Source organism: Heterocephalus glaber, unplaced genomic scaffold, assembly GCF_053883595.1.
Source record: "Heterocephalus glaber isolate CG9 unplaced genomic scaffold, H.glaber_assembly_v1.0 deba00001600, whole genome shotgun sequence".
Classification (NCBI taxonomy): domain Eukaryota; kingdom Metazoa; phylum Chordata; class Mammalia; order Rodentia; family Bathyergidae; genus Heterocephalus; species Heterocephalus glaber.
This window is the reverse complement of record NW_028258372.1, coordinates 1,132,533-1,149,149: the sequence shown is the minus strand read 5'-3', so window position 1 is coordinate 1,149,149 and position 16,617 is coordinate 1,132,533. Positions and strand designations below refer to the sequence as shown.

Below are 16,617 nucleotides of genomic sequence, written 5' to 3'. Positions count from 1 at the left end.
ATCATTCACAGCGACCTGAGGTGTGCGAGATAAGTGTGCATAGACCCCTGAGCCTGCTTTTCAGCAGGACCCGTCCTAGGTGTTGACAGCATGCTGAGACTCCCATTCCAGACTTACCTCAGTCCCCTTAGTTGTTGGTAGAAGTCTCAGAAGCCTCCGGATGTCCCCAAGTCCGTTAGGAAATGGAGTTTCAAACCATTTACCGGTCTTGTAAAAAGGCATTTCAGAGCCCTTCACAACTCCTACACAACTTGCAAAATTGTCCCCAGGTACCCATGGGAGGGTATTTTCAGGACCTGCCCTCCTCGGGATGCCAAAACCTGTGGTGCTCAAGTCCCTTACGTGAAATGCCACTGTATTTCCATATAATCTATGCGTGACCTTCTGCATACTTTAAATCATCTCTGAATTATATATCCTAGCTAGCACCCTGTGAATGCTGTGTAAATAGTTGTTATACCGTACTTTTCAGGGAATCACAACTAGAAAAAAGGTAAATCTGTTCAATACGTACAGATCCATTTTTTATAACTATTTTTGACCTGCGGGTGGTTGAATCCGTGGGTACAGAACCTGTGAATGCGGAGGACCAACTCAGCCCTTCTCGGTTGCAACGTGGAATCCTACGGGAAAGACCAACCAAATTCTGCACAACTACAAAATGAAATTTCTGTGGTGGAATAAAAATCTTGCTGTGCAAACCAAGACATGGGATAGAGGTTGGTGCCCTCTGCCCTTCCCCCCTCACAGCCCCAAGATTATTTGGGGTGCCATATACTACTGCCAGCGGAGTGCCCATGTCCCCCGGGACCTGGTGTGCTCTGCCGCTCTGTTGACACCCGTGTGTGTCACAAGCCCCCCCCTCATCATCCTGCCTGATCCTCCCCCTTCCAGCCTCTTCTGAGGCTCCTTGCTCAGGCTGCTCCATCAGCAGGAGCACGGGGCGGCAAACCTGGCTTTATCTTGCCCTAAGCAAAGCTTAATTTTGAAGGGAAAGCTGCTGCAGAAAACAATCACGTAATGCATTCTCCAACGAAATAGGAGTAACTGTGGATTATCTGTGCTCCTGGCGTCCCTCTCTGCAATATTGGAGTCTTTATCCCGTGTTGGTTTTGGATGATCTTCCATCCAAGAATGGCACCAAGCTTGGCCCTATTTATTTGATCACCTCACCTGGTAATTACAACAAAAGTTAAACTTCTAGGGCTGTCAGCTTGTCTTGAGCTCAGATCCCAGTGGCACCTAATTCATGTGATATCTTGCTGTGAAGTTTGCTAGTGCGCATTTTCCCAACAACAGCAACTGGTGCACTGGCTCAGGGAGGCCCCCAGGATGAGCGAAGAATGAAGGAACATTAAGCTTTTAGAAAAGTCAGTAGCCCTCAAGTTTGGCTAACAGCAGAGCTTGGCACACTGTGGCCTACAGGCCAGATCCGACCCTCCATCTGTTTTTTATGGCCCTCTGCTGAGAATGGCATTTATATTTTTAAACAGTTGTAAAAATGAAGAAGGAGAATACGCAGCTGGGAGCAAATGTGGCCCACGAAGCCTGGATCATTTTGATCCAGCCCTTTGCAGACATAGTTTGCTGAGCCCTTGCTGAAGGCTGCTTCTCTCTTGGGGAACCGGGACTCTCTGCGATTCCTCCTGGTTCTGAAGCTCCAAAGTTCTATGATTATGTGATGGAAGAGTCTTGGTCTGGCTCTTAGCTCAGTAGCCTACCAGGAATGCAGTTCTAGCAGAACCTGCCTGTCCTTTCTAAGATCTCAGAGTACCATGTGTTATCTCCAAGGCAATGGGAGAAGCAACTCAATTTTAGTGTTTGAAGTTTTTGCTTGAATTTAGTTTTGTGTGTTTAAACTTAGAATCATTCTTTGAGACATGTGTGCAGTTTAGGAGGAAGGAAACTTGACTCCATGAACGAATAATGAGACAATCATTATTTCCGAAACTTCCAACACCGCGATTTCCATGCATGACCAAATAAAGTCGCTACCTCAAGCACATTCAGTGAACCAAATTTCAGCCCCACAGAATAATGTTGACAGTCTCTCGTCCACTTTGGTCAGTCTGTTCTCAGCTATGAAGAAGTTGGTTTTATTTACTTCACATGTGTATGCAGAGTCGACAACGGAATGTTTAATAATTTAACATGTGTACACAATTTATTGACAGTCAGAGTAGAAGACATTAAGACATTCCTTTTCTATCACCCGAAAGTCACGATTATTCAACGTGCTCAACTCTGGCACACTATCAACAATTATTTGTGTGTATATAAATCAACATCTTGAAGGTATAGAAATTTTGTTGTGAACTCTGTACTTTCTAAATACTCTTAAAAGACCAAGACTCAAATTCAGGCGAGGAAAGGAAGTACCCAACATGTGTCTCGGCCCTTCTGTCCCGCTGTCCTCAGAGTGGCCAGGTGAGGGGCGTGGCCAATAGCAGCCTTCACTCCCCACTGCGGGCCAAAGTCCAATTCCTGCCATCCTTTCCCAGGAGTTCAGCTGTTCCTTCAAGGGACAACCTTCACCTCCCTCCTTGGTAGTTTCCATGGGGTGGTTCCTACTTTTATTACATTTCCTCCAGTGGCCATTGCTGTCATGTTCTTGCTGGTTGCTACTCTGTGGGCATTAACAAGGGCTGTATGGCATTGAAGGAAGTCAGAACTCAGAAGTGTACTGCTGCAAACTCAGTGTAGGTCCCCACTGTGGTGACAGACAGGGAGACATGCTTTCCTTTTGCCACTTTCTCTGATTATCTTTGTAGCTCTTTGAATCTGGCAGAGAGAAATCTGGAGGCTCTTGGGTAGATTGCCCACCAGTTCTTTCCCTCACCTTGGCCTGGCTTGCTTCACTCAACCTCACACCCCTCACACATGAACACGACTTTGCCTGCTAGGCTGAGGACATGAGCCACTTCTGCCAGCTGAAACCTCTGATCCCAAACTCACCAGTGAGTTTGGCTTTTGGATTTTGGCAGGAAGGCCTGTTGCCCATCGGGTCAGCATGAATAAAGATTTCTTTCTTCCATTCTCTCTCAGAAAGGCAACCGAACCCTTTTCTCTTGAGCATGTTTTCTATTCTGAGTGCACAGCATCTTTTTTATTCTTGTCCCGTGAGACCACCAAGAAATCTACTGTATGCAAAATTTTAAAGCCAAATCAATTCCCAACCAATCTTATCATTTTTAAAGTATGTTTATCCAGCTTTGTAGTAGGAACAGGCAGACTGTTTGAAGGCCACATACTTTTCAAACCTTGGTTGCAACACGTTTGCCCCATTTTGAAACTGTCTTTATCTTGCCGAGAAAACGAAAATCTATTTGACAAAGTGGCACTCTGGCCAGTTTATCTTGCAATATGGCTTTAGCTCACTGAGTCTATTGATTTCCTTAAATTAATGTTTACAGAATGCTACTGAATTTTGTTCAACAGAACATTGTTCTTTTGAAGCTTTGTGGAAAAAAAAAGACAGACTGTTACTGCCATGTGTTCTTTTGCTTGGATCGAGGAAACATAGTTTTTGTGTTTTTTAAAAAAAGACAGCCTTGAACTGTAGCCACTTCCTACAAGCATTTACTCTTCATATTTAAGTAGCAAAACATGTAACTAGGAAATAGACCTCCTCTGGGGGCCCCAAACGGCGTGGGTATTAAAGTGATTTAATCCTCGAAGGTACCCAAAAGCTGAACGCCCTGGGAGCAGCAGAGGGAGGGAGACTTCAGCCCTCAGCCCAGTTGAGAAGAATCTGCCTCAGCTTCATTTGCTGTAACCCTGCAGGCATCCGGAAGCAGCTTCTCAACCAGTGCTGCCAGTCCTCCCAAACACAGGTTTGGGCATCCTAATAAAATTCAAATGCCGCTCAGCCATTCAGCGAGAACTCTAAATATAACACCTTGCTCTTTGACCGTGGCGCTCAGAGTTTAATTTGCAAAACCTAATCTCTAAAGAATGGTTTTAAAACTGGCTTTCCCAGGGAAGCACACACATCCGTTCAGGTACAGGCAGTGTGGAAAGCTGGGATTGGAGTCAGAATTCTGAAATGAGCAAAACACAACTTAGGAAACACACACCAACTTTTCTCAAATTGTTGACTCAGCCAATACAATTGCCCAAAGAAATCTCCTCTAAGTATCTTTCAGAACAATGCTTTGCACACTTTTATTAATCACAGTGAAATGCTCCCTAGGAATTAGGGCTCCTTTTTGAAGGCCCAAACCACCACTTTACATTAGGATGATGTTTTAGGCTTTCTGAAGCACATTCAGGGTTGCTTTCCCATCTGATCGTTGCCTAGAAGGCGGGGGCAAGGGATGAGAATCCCACAGCCCCCTGTGTTCACATCCTGCCCCATTTCTTGTTTTCTGAAGGGCCAGTTAGTCCCTGGATGTGCACACGGGATAAATGCATGTATGTCTGCAAAGGGAGTCCCTTTGAAATAGCATCTTGGGACCATATTTCATAGCTCCATGACTCCTCTTTTCTGCTTCTGGCAGGAGAGTTCAGCGTGAGTGAGGCAGGAAAGGAGCAGCCATAACGTATCTGTTCTTGCCTTTCTGTCTGATAATCTCTAAGAGGAGTCACCAAAGCATCTGAGCTTATGCATCTGAGTCCACTCTGTCTGCTGTACGAGTCCTCAGCTTGTGCCACTGCCATCAGGAGATAGGTCTCTCCTCGATCAATATTGACTTAACAAATAGCAGGGACGGGCGAGTTTGTTTAGAGGAATCATGCTCACACCAGGGTGAATGAACGCCCAGGAAAGTACTCCAACTGTTTGTCTCCTTCTCTGGGATCTTTGTGTGCTAGTGTGTGTGTGCACTCACATGGAGATGCCCTTTCTCCTCTTATCTTCTCCCAAGATGCTTAGAAGTCACCCAGAAAAACACCTCTATGATTTGGACATTGTTTACACCGGCAGGGAGCTCGTGGTATAATAGAGTTTTGAAAAACCCCAGAGAGTTTGATTTTCTTTCTGTGCTCCTGTACAGGCTAAACATTTTGGAAAGGCTCTTAGGATGAGCTGGATACACAAGCCTCTTCCCTTGACCCCTTCCAGATGAATGGAGGGGAAGAAAATGCAGATGGAAACAATAGAAGCAGCTTAACAAGGCAATGCTATGTATTTCTGAAGTACACACACACACACACACACACACACACACGCGCGCGCGCGCGTGCGCGTGCGCGTGCACACACATACACACACGGGGGAGGGGAGAGGAGAGATAACATTTGGAGGCTCGAAGTTTTCAAAGTAGCTCTCCAGATTTTCCAAGCTGCTCAGCCAGCTTGCAGTTCGAGATGTGCTTAACTCTAATAATAAGTACGGATTCCATGGAGCTGAAGTTGAGAGAGCCCCGTGCTTTCAAGTTCACTGAAACAATTGCTCGGAGGCTCAAGTTGGGACCCCTCCATGCGGGCCAACTGGAAGGCATCTGGGCCTGGTTTGAGGGGCTTTGTTTCTGTGAGTGGGGAGGGCCTGGGGGTGCGGGAGGAGTTATTTATTTATTTGATTTTGTGAATCGGAGTTGTAAAAGCCATCTGAAATATTCATGCAGAATAGTCTGAGAAGCCCGTTTCTGTTTTATTTACTGCACAGTAGAACAGCCACAGCGGATTAGTTCTACAATACCCGTAACAAAAGCCCAACAGCTGATGCATGTGATGTTAGGAGGTGACAAAACAGTTAAAGTATGCTGCTGGCTACAGGCAAGCAGTCAGCAGATGCAGACAAAAGGGTTTGTGACAAGAATAACTCTCTCTCCAAGGCGAGCAGTGAAGAGTATCCAAAATACCAGTACCCTTTTCTCCTTGACATTGCCTTCTTACAGTCAGCATTTTATTGCCCTTTTATAGTCTTAAAAAAATGGAGGAGGAAGGAGAAAGACAGCCCACGCACAAACTAGTTCACCAAAACGCCAAGCAGGATTTTACTTTCTCACCCCTGAGCCGCTCCTCCCTGTGCAGGTGCACCTTTCTTTTTGCTTTCTGTCCGCGGAAGTTTGCAAACACGGTAGCCTAAAAGTTGACCTGCGAAGATGGTCTCCCTGTGCAGTTAAACCTATTGATAGGCTCAATGAGCCATCTGAACCTTCGGTTTCTCAGGCGGGGCTGGGGAGAGGAAGGGGGCCTGGCTTGTTTTCTGACCATTTCAGTGAAGATGATTTTGCTGGTGAAATGACTCCAGTGGAGCAGCGATTAAGGAGGTCGAGGATGGAGGGATCTCCGAGGGGATCTGGGCAAGGGGCGAGGCGGCAGTCCCCTGCGAGAGGCCGATGCATGGATGAGCTTGCGGATGTTTCAGAGGTGTGAAAAATCAGCTCCTCTGTCTCCAGAAAATAGGAGAGGCTGTCTTCTTTTTCACCTTTCTAATTCCCCTCCTATTCTCTGTGACATTCATTCAGCTGCCAAGAGCGTTTGGCAAGGTCTGGGCCAGCGAGCGCACTTCCAGTGACCGCTAACCTTGGTATGTCCTGACACTTATGATGACTATCTGCAGGACGCAGAAGGCAGGCAGGCTGCTATGTCAGGCTTTTATTATGTACTGCAGAGGCTGGGGACAGTCAGTTTAATAAAACAAATCATCCTTGAAGGTAAAGCAACTGGGAGGAGGAGGAGGAGGAGGAGGAGGAGGAGGAGGAGGAGGAGGAAGACAGGGGGAAGTGTCTTTGCCATTCATTCTGATTTTTTAAAAAGAGCAGTGAAATGGACACACACCCAACCCACGGCGTGAGTGTGTGTGTGCTCCACTCTTGAGACCACTCCCAGTTTTCCATTTCTCCCGAGCCCCAGAGCCCCTGGTTTTCTCTGAGGAGTCTCAAGTACAAAGGACTGTGATGGAATGGGCAGGCACTGATAGCCAGCGCCCTTCAAATTGATGAGTGTGTTCAAGTACCCCACTACTGTCCTCTTCTCCTCCGCATACCAAGGCGGGACCATCTGGGGTGAGTTTCCTATATTGGGATGCCTTTTTATCGTGGCAAACTTTCCACTCTCCTCTCCTGAAGAACACGCGGCAGAGCGGCTCCCACAATAGCCTCCGGAGTTCCAGCCAGAGACTTTGGAAGCCTTTTGTTTGTCCCCTGTGGCCTGTCCAAAGGCACGGCGTCCCCTCCCCCACCCTCTGCAGCCTGCATTGTCTTGCATTCCAGTGGCTTTGATTGACTGCTGCCACCTGATGCTGAGGAGATGGAGGCTGAGGGTTCATTCTGCAGATTGTTGGGTTCTATTAAAAGAAACCAAGATAAGGGATTACTGGTCACTAAGGGATTTTCTGCAGGTGTTTATTAGTGATTGGAAAGCCATTAGGTGGGGGGGGTGCAGAAAAATGGGCAATATCATGCCCGCCCAGAACCCCAAATTCTAAGACACCCCCTGCAAGACGTTGGAAGGACCTCCCTTCCCGCAAAATGGACTTGGGGGAAGATTTCAGGCAGAGAGCTCAGGGTCCCTGTGTCTATGGGTGATATTTCTACCTGTGGATGGCGTTATTGGCAGCCTCTCAGAAGTTCAGTTGCTGCCCAACACGAGAGACACCAGAAAATATGAGTTGCTCCCACCTTAGACTTACAGGAGCTCATTATAATGTTCTTTCACCGGCTCAGCCAGTTGCCTGTGTATCAAGCATTCACTGAGCAAACCTTTTCATTGAACACAGAAAATTCTTTCCTTCCCCAATAAAACCAACCATCCAGGTTTCTTCTGGGGCGTCTGATACCATTTCCACTGATTTTGAAGGTGTTCACTCATTTGGTACTTTTTAAAAAATTACAGACCCACAGCTTATGTGAGGGCTTCATGCCTCTCATAAGTCAAAATTGCTTTAAAAAGTGTTTCAAGGACACTACCATGGTTTAATGACAAGACCCTTTATTTCATAATCTCTTCATCTCAGAGAATGTTTCTTTGTCTAGAAACTGATGCTTTCTGAGATCTGCAACTCTTTCGATTCTATCATTATTTTAAGTTTCCTTTTCAAAAAGCGCAGAGGAGGAATGTAAGTGAGACTTTAGAGCAGTGGGACACAGAGCAGAAGGTGAGATGTCATTATGAAGTATGGCACTTATCAAATAACTCTGGCAAAGCTACTGTGCTGAGCGCCACACCGAGTAAAAGCCACGGCTCCGTATCTAAAGACACCAATGATAAGGGAACTGGAACTAGATATAAGTTGGTGAAAAGTTAAATAACACCAAGACACAAATACAAATGGTATTCCACATAGCCCATGATGACAACCACAAGAAATAAATGTTAAAATGAGGTAAAACCCACTGAAACCATTAAAAAGAATAGTGAACGGTAAGAACAAGGCAGGCCCTGACATTCGCAGGCCAACCCTAACCACACTTGCCCTTCCCCCGCGCTGCCTGTGCTCTGGATGTGTCTGGCAGGCCTTACAGGTGTGCTCTCCCCTGGCCCCTGGCTCCCTACCCTCCCGTGGGTCCTCGGAGTGGGCGGGGCTTCCTCTGGAGCACACCCCCACACAGTTGGCCCCTGCAAGTGCTCAGCCACCCTGCCTCCCTCAGTGTTCAAGGAACATAGATTTTCATCGAGGCTGTTACCAGCAGCCAATGAGACCACACTTCTTGAAATGTTTATTTTAATAAATGCCAGCAATTATATTTCTGTAGCATTTGGCTAACAGCTCCCAAACCAAGCAGTTAGAGTGGGTAGCAGCCCGGCCTTGCTCTTGTCTAGCCAGATTCCCTGTCCATAATGCCCATTGGATGGGATCTGGATGATTATCTTTGAGGGGAGGTGGGGAGTCCTGAGAAAGATCGCTCAGGGAGTGCTATTGGGATAAGGCAAGTATGGGACTCAGCTCTCCCCTGCGTACACCAGAGATCGGGGGGAAAGCACCAGTGGTCGGTGGAGGATCCGTATGAGTCCTTAGCAGGGAACGGTCATTTTCGCACATGCATGGGGGCAACAATGACCTTCCAGCAGCATCAGGAGCTGTATCCTGATAGCAGGGCAAGATAAATGTCTTTGGGAAAAGCTGCTCAACATTAGACTTCAAATGAAGCCCCTTTTTACTAGGAAGTTACTAGGCTTTTCTATAAGGGACAAGTGATTTGCTATTGGGAGCAGTGGACTTGTTTGTCAAGTTTTAAATGTGAAAGCCAGGAACGTCCAGTGATTATTCAGCTTTCTTTACCAGCTGCTATCCTTGTAATAAAGGTCCATTGCACCAGCTGAGAAAAGGTGGACAGAAAGGATTCGAACATATCCAGTGCAACAGTATCTCCTTTTTACTTTGATGAGGGGAATGTCTGAACTGTAAAGAGAATCTTTCCTCTGTTATATATATGTAGATAGATGAGTTTACACGTGTAACCGTGGTATATTAATGTCCTCATATGTCTGCACTTAATGTAAAATTAAAACATTACCAAGGCACAAGTACCCCACTAAAAGAAAGCTACTGAGTATCAACGTGTACTTAGAAAATTAAGAGTTCATGGAAATATTTTCTGGGAATCCATTATATGGGTGTGGGGAATGATGTCCCGTACTTTACTATGCATAACTTACAAAAGACTATTAAATAAATAACACTAATCGCTACTCTTTTTGCCAGTCAAGAGATCATGCTGTTAAATCAACAATTAAGAGAACACAGGCACACATACATATACTCAATATATACTCAATAGGTTAACTGCTGTGAAAGAAATGGCTTAACAAATAGGAATTCTAAAAAAGAGTATTTGGGGAATGTTTATTTTGGAACACAATGATCTTGTGCAATTTCCTTGATCTTTTGGGGCCTCAGTTTACCCACTGTATAAGTGGGATAATAAAAGCTTGTTGAGAGAATGGAGTGGTATTCACATTTAGTATGCCACACAGTGCCTGACACATAATAAGCACTTAATAAATATTTGTTTTATAATTATCATCAGCTGCGTACATCAATCTCTTATGGGTCCATTCTAATCTCAAGGTAAAGAAGTTCTGGTGCAATATTTTAGGATTCAGTTTACATTTTATTTGTTATGGCTTCACATTCATGTCATCTTACTCCTTTATAGGTGTAGAGTACTTTATAGGACAGATTAAGCTACAACTGAATATTAAGTCAACAGTTCTCTGATGCAAATGGGCCATTGAGATTTTAGAGGAATTTCTTCATTGAAAATATAGGCTCAGTTTATGTAGAAGTCCAACTATTTATTATTAAGTTTGGAGAACACATTTTTTTCATAATGGAAATCAAAAGAAAAGATGAATGAAATTCTGAAAAAATTAGTTGGAGACTTCCTTCTTGAATGGGCTCATTTAAAGAAGTGAAGAATCCCAACCCCTTTCTCTTCCTTAATATTCCTAATCCAAACCTGCCTTTTCAATAGGCCTGCTTGTGTCCCTTGCACAAGCCTCTTTCTCAACCCAACAAAGCCACTATATATAATGACTTTACATAAGAGAATAGAGGCTGGCCATTTTTAGAAAGAAATACAGGTGCCATGTAAGCCCCTCTCTGAAAGAAAGAACTTAGCTCAGTTTCAGTGGAAAAACTGTGGACTTGAAACTGAAAACTTTATTAATACCATTGTCTTCTTGTATCAGCAGGTTCCAGAGAGATTCCTGGAAGTTGCTCAGATCACATTACGGGAGTTTTTCAATGCCATTATCGCAGGCAAAGACGTTGACCCTTCCTGGAAGAAGGCCATATACAAGGTTATCTGCAAGCTGGATAGTGAAGTCCCTGAGATTTTCAAATCCCCAAACTGCCTACAAGAGCTGCTTCATGAGTAGAAATTTCAACAACTCTTTTTGAATGTATGAATAGTAGCAGTCCCCTTTGGATGTCTGACTTCCTGTATGTGTCTAGATTTTGATTTCATTTGTGTGTGTATGGGAGGCATGGATATGTTATGAAATCAGCTGGTAATTCCACCTCATCATCTTTCTCGCATTTCCTTTTGTTTTCCATTACAAGGGGATGGTTATTTTCCTTCCTCTGTTAGTTTACTTTTGCCCAAGGCCCTTAACATTTGGAGACTTAGTGTAGGGTTAATTTTCAGGGAAAAACAATGCTGGAGTGTGTAAAGTCTACATTCGCAAGCAAGGGCATTTAGCAAAGACGCTTCTGCTTGATTGGTGGCATATTGCAAATGGCGGGTGGCATGGTCACAGCATGACACTGCAGAACTCTACAGTGACCTGTCTCTTCTTACCGTTAAGAAGGTCTAAAAATACAAAGTAACCACTTCATACATTTAAATATTTTGTTTGCTTTGAACTCAACAAGTAGCTTTTTCTTACTTGCTTAATTAAATAGCACCAATGACAGATGAGCAGCTTGCTTCTTGAAAATACCCCCAAAGGCCAAATTAAAACAGAAAAATAATTGCTCTCAGGCCCTTCTGAAGAGAAATGGCAAACATCCCCGAACTAGCAGTACCAGTTTCTAATGCAGGCAAAGCAATTTTGGACAACACTGACTCTTTCAAGATGAGATTGAAACCCATCCCTGCTCTTCTAGCCTCCTCTATAGAATTCATAATTCGTGGTTCTTCATACTAAATGAGCTTTTAGATCAGTCTTCATAGAGAAAAACGCTATACCTTGTTATCATTTTCTATTTATTTTGCTTCAAATATTAAAAAGGCACATAAGCTTCAGATTTACTCTGCTCCATTTTGTTTATATCCTTAAAAGAATTATTATTTTTGTTCAGTTAATTTTTTTTCCTAAAACACCACTTTCTGATTACCTTCCCACAGTAAGGAATAAAGGAATCCCAACTGACCATGCAGTCCTTGCCTACACTGGAAGTTTGCTGGCACCTTTTAGCTGATCTGTTTCTGTGTGTGATTCCATACTGCACTGATGGGTATTCGAAGTGGTGACAGTCTAAGTGTTTCTTCACTGTAGGCATAACATCTTCAAGCCATTCATACTATCTCTTCTAATTCAGAAGCTAATATTGACCAAAATGTGAGAAGTATAGGAAAGTCTGGGGTTAACCCAAAAGATACAATTTCAGCACAACTAAGAAAGCTAGCTGCTATTTCATGCTTTCTTCAGTGGGTCTCTTCTTTTTTTCTTTTCTTTTTTCCAGTTTTTCAATGATGTACAGTGTCCCATACATACATTTTAAAAATTGAGCAGCATTCACACTTGTTTTCTTAGATGGGTTTTTGTGTTCAGAAGCATTAAGAATCCGATGTTCATTCTAATAGTGTTTTCCAGGCCCCTCCCTCCCCTTTGATCTACAGCTCTTAAAATGACACAGTAACAAATCTGGTATTTAAAACATACAAGATATAAATGTCATTTTCCCTTAATTTTCATTTAAAAAATGCATTTGACTTTGGAGAATGCAGGTAGAGCCATGTGACTGACGAGGCGACCTGATCGTTGTCATTTAACGTCATTTTTAAATTCTGCTGATGGATGGGAATGTGGGAACACAATTATTGTCAGCACAAAGCCTTAAAACCTGCTGACTTTAAATTAAATGGTGCGGTCCTCTGATGCCCTGTATCACCCAGGACACTAACAGGCCCTGGAAGTATGGGCATTTCCTGCAGTGGCTGGGGCTAGGACACCAACCCTTCTACCCACATCCCAGGCCACACACATTCCCCAGTTGTACCCTCTCACACATGCCCACAGAATCATTCCATCCAATGTGTTATTTTTCTGGCTTGCTTAAGAAAAAGTTTCTGATAATCAGTACATTAGAGTGAAATGAATACATACATATATATATATATATATATATATATATTCAGTCAGTACAAAATAATCTCAACTTCCAGTCACACTCTTGACTTGCTCATTTGGACTCATGTGATGTCCACTGTTATGTCACTATACAACCAGATCCGTTGCTGTAATTCCATGTAATTCATATCAATATTGTGTTATCCTTTGCAAGACAAAAGGCAAAGAAGCTGTAGTGGATTCAGCTCGGTAGACAGATTGCGAGGTATCTCCTTAATCTGTGGCAAGTGAAATCGTGATTCAGGTTTATTTGGATTTTGAGTATTATTTTCCCCTCCCTTTGTGATTTCAATAGACAAATTAAGCAAAAGATGTGTTTGGAGCCAAACACTGATGCACTTAGCTACTGAGGCTATCCCCTGCAAGTTCAGAGTGAGGATAAATGCACCTCTGTCGTGCAAATAGAGCCATCACCTTGCTCTTAGGTGATCTCCCCCCTTCCACAATCATAGAATCTTGTGCCTCCCAGTGCGCTGAAAAACAACAAAAGCCTGTCTCTCAAAAACTCCTGTTTAACAGGTTTTTTAAAATCACCATCTTCCAAAGTTCAGATCAACTCTCACCAAGTGAAAACTGGGTCCACAGGAGAAAGTTAGTTTTCCAGGGTGGGAGGGTGAAGGACGAGAGGCAGTTTACATAGGAGAAAAAAAAGTCTAAAGTCCATGTTGAAATTCCACATTACCACTTATTTTCTGTTAACTCTAAATTATTTTTGTGTGTACACTTGAGGTTATAGTCTGTGCCTAGATCTAAAATGCACCAGCGGGGGGATTTTTAAAAATCCTTCAAAATACCAGTTTTCTCCCACAAGTACAATTGTTCTTGTGCCTTCTGTGGCTTTCGATTTCATCTTTTTGACTTTATTTCCAATTACTACAGCTGCAATAAACACTAGATTTTTTTTCTGGCTGTTTGACATAACGATAGCTATGCATATTTTGTGTCTTTTTAAAACAAAGCGGGAGAATACGTTTTTGAAGAAGAGAATTTTTAGAACAGTTTGATACCGCAAATTATTTTTTCCTCAATTGTTTGAGCAGCATCCGAGTTTTGAAAATTCTTGTAGAAGCCAATTTTTTGTAACTGTGGTGCAAATCATGTGTTTTCTTAGCCTAATGAAAAGTAGTATAGAAGCAATATTTCATACCATGTGCTATGTGTGTGCAGATGTGTGAAGGTAAAAACACATACGCACATATACACACATGTAAAAATATACTTATATATATGCGTGTGAAGTGGAACACTTACCTTTTCCTATCTAGATTTAAGAACCTATTTTAGACATTTGTTATGTTTTGTGAAAAGAATGTTTTATTTGCAACAACAAAACACTTAATTCTTATTGTCTCTCTGGCTGTTTAATAAGAACGTTTCACATTAAATGGTAAAACACGTGGAAGATGTTAGAATGTAGTAATTATTTAAGTAACTGTTCACCCACAGATTCCTAAAGTTTGCTTTGTGCCTCCGAGTATTATTTAATTAAAGTGTTTTATGTTTGCAGAATCTTTGTTACTGTACTGGGAATGTGGGTGAATATCATTTAAAAAATTTAAAATTACAAAAAAAAAAAGCAAAATGGAAACACTAAAGCAAGAGGGGAACTTTTATAAAGCAATGTAAATATTTAACCTCATGCCTGTTGTTACGTAAGACATGAGATTTTAATAAATAACTACATTCTGACAACATCTGTTGGGTTTATTAGGAACACTACAGTGACTGTATAGACAGTTGAAGGCATTCTTGAAAATCCTGCTCTCTACTTTTAAAAGATAACAGTCTCTTTTATCAGATGTCAGGGGCAAGGGTAACGCAGTTTCTGTAAATGTATGAAATTTCTTTTCTCTGTACATGAAGACATTTAGGAAGTAACCCCCATTCCCGCACACATACAGGTTGATATTGAGTCATAAAGCTAAAGATTTTGGGGAAGCCTTAGAATACGATGGCCTCTCAAAGCAATCATAAATTCATCCCAGAACAGGTGGTTAGACTCCCCTGAAAGAAGCAGTGTGTATCTGAGAAGAGCACAAAATCTCTTTGCCATGTATATTATACAGTATTCATTGGTGTGAATAGTACAAATGTTTCCTTTTGGTACAAACTCTGTGTTTGCAAATTCCAAGAAACATTGTTTTCAAAAAGCTCCCCTTAAAAACAAGTAACTGGTTGATAGGAGAAACTTGCCGTATTGCACTTAAATGTTCTGTTGAAAGAAATGCAGTTTTGTTTTCTGTAGATCTGCTGGTTGTGAACCATCTATAAAAACTAAACCTAAAATGCTCATATACAGAGCTGGGATCAAAACTGGTATTTAATCTTTGCATCTTCTTGTAATTACTCTTCTAAGGATATAACAGAATGTGGAATCGGCTGGACTTTGAGTCTTTTCAACTGAGTCCTCTCTCAAATCAGACCCTCCTCAAATGCACAAACATGCACAGAAAAGGCAAACAGGCTGGCCTTCCTTTGTGAAAATGTATTCATTCTGTATTTTTTAAATACACGATTCCTCCACATGGATAAAGCATTTTAAGGTTGTACACTACCACTTCAAATTTAGGACTAGAAAAATGTATTTGGGGTTGGTCTCGGAGCTACCTAGAAGAATCAAGGTTATGGCTTCCCCTGATATTGTCCCAGCCGTTTCTCATATGTATATAGTATAAACCGTGACAAAACACTGCCTTTATATTATTTAGCAATATGTTGTAAATAGCATTATGAAGCTCTTTCTTTTGTAATAAAGACCCTTTGATTTGAATATAGTACAATAACTGAACTGATAAAGTCAATTTTTGATTTTTTTTTAGCTAGAGGCAATTTCAATTGTGGATTTTTGTTATTGTCTATTGTTCTGAAGACTTTGCATAATTTATTGGTTTAATTTATCCTAATTTATTTGATGAAGGTGTACAATTTTGTATTACCAAGGATGTACTGTAATATTAATTGATATGATAAAAAAAAACAGTGAGACTCCCTGTCCATATTAAAAAGAAAATAAAAAGGTGCAGTAGACAATTGATTTTAAAGTAAAAGTTTTAAAAATTTAGTTTGGCAGCTACTAAATTTTAAAACAGGAAAAAAACCACATGGTTGTGGGGAGCGTGGGAGGGGGTTTTCCTTCGTGTGTTTTAAGCTTTTGTATACTCTCCAAACTTTTACCTTTTGCTTTGTACCACTTAAAGGATACAGTAGTCCAATTGCCTTGTGTGCCTTCCATCTTCTCTTAAACTGAATGTATGTGCAGTATATATGCAAGCTTGTGCAAAATAAAATATACATTACAAGCTCAGTGCCGTTTGATTTTTTTAATGCATGACATTTTCTTTTTGGACCTGTGTCCAATTAATTCTAAGATGATAGGCTAGTTTTGACTGTAACATGAAGTATGTTGCTTTTCCTTCATTACAACTCCTAATGCTATAAGCCCAACATTGGGGCATTGCCACTCATAAAAATGGCCTTTCCATCTCAGGTGCTTCCAGTCAGTGGCTAAACACTGCTCTGAAAACTCTCAGACTTCATTTTGTTTAGCTTTCCAACTTACAAAATAAATAAACAAAAAAGCTACAGCTTGAAGAAGCGATTTATAATCCTAATTCAATAATTAATAATGTCAAGTGATTCAAAGAATGAGGAAAGATATTGCCAAAACTTCACAGGACAAATATGCTACTTAAAATATACTACGGGAAGTGAGTGCATGCATCATTTAGGTGCTGGCTGGACTCAGAACTAAGTAATAAGGTAAAATTTCCAAATCTCTCGGAAACGTTCCTTGGCACGTTATTGGCAGCATCTTTCATACTGAGGATATTGATGGTAAGGCTGTACCGTTTTTGTTTATCTCTCTCACTTTAT

General features: G+C 42.0%; 1 protein-coding gene across 5 annotated transcripts in view; it reads left to right on the top strand.

The window, feature by feature from the left end:
• Positions 1 to 16,048, top strand: part of Prox1 (prospero homeobox 1) — a 50,203-nt gene extending 34,155 nt beyond the window's left edge. For 4 of the 5 annotated variants that reach the window (XM_087194241.1, XM_087194239.1, XM_087194240.1 and 1 more), the window contains exon 5: positions 10,579 to 16,048. In XM_087194241.1, the coding sequence (XP_087050367.1) occupies positions 10,579 to 10,767 (189 nt within the window). In that variant the 3' untranslated portion in view covers positions 10,768 to 16,048. The remainder of the gene's footprint in view (positions 1 to 10,578) is intronic. The other variant, XM_087194243.1, reaches the window with a different exon arrangement.
• Positions 16,049 to 16,617: the final 569 nt, after the last annotated feature.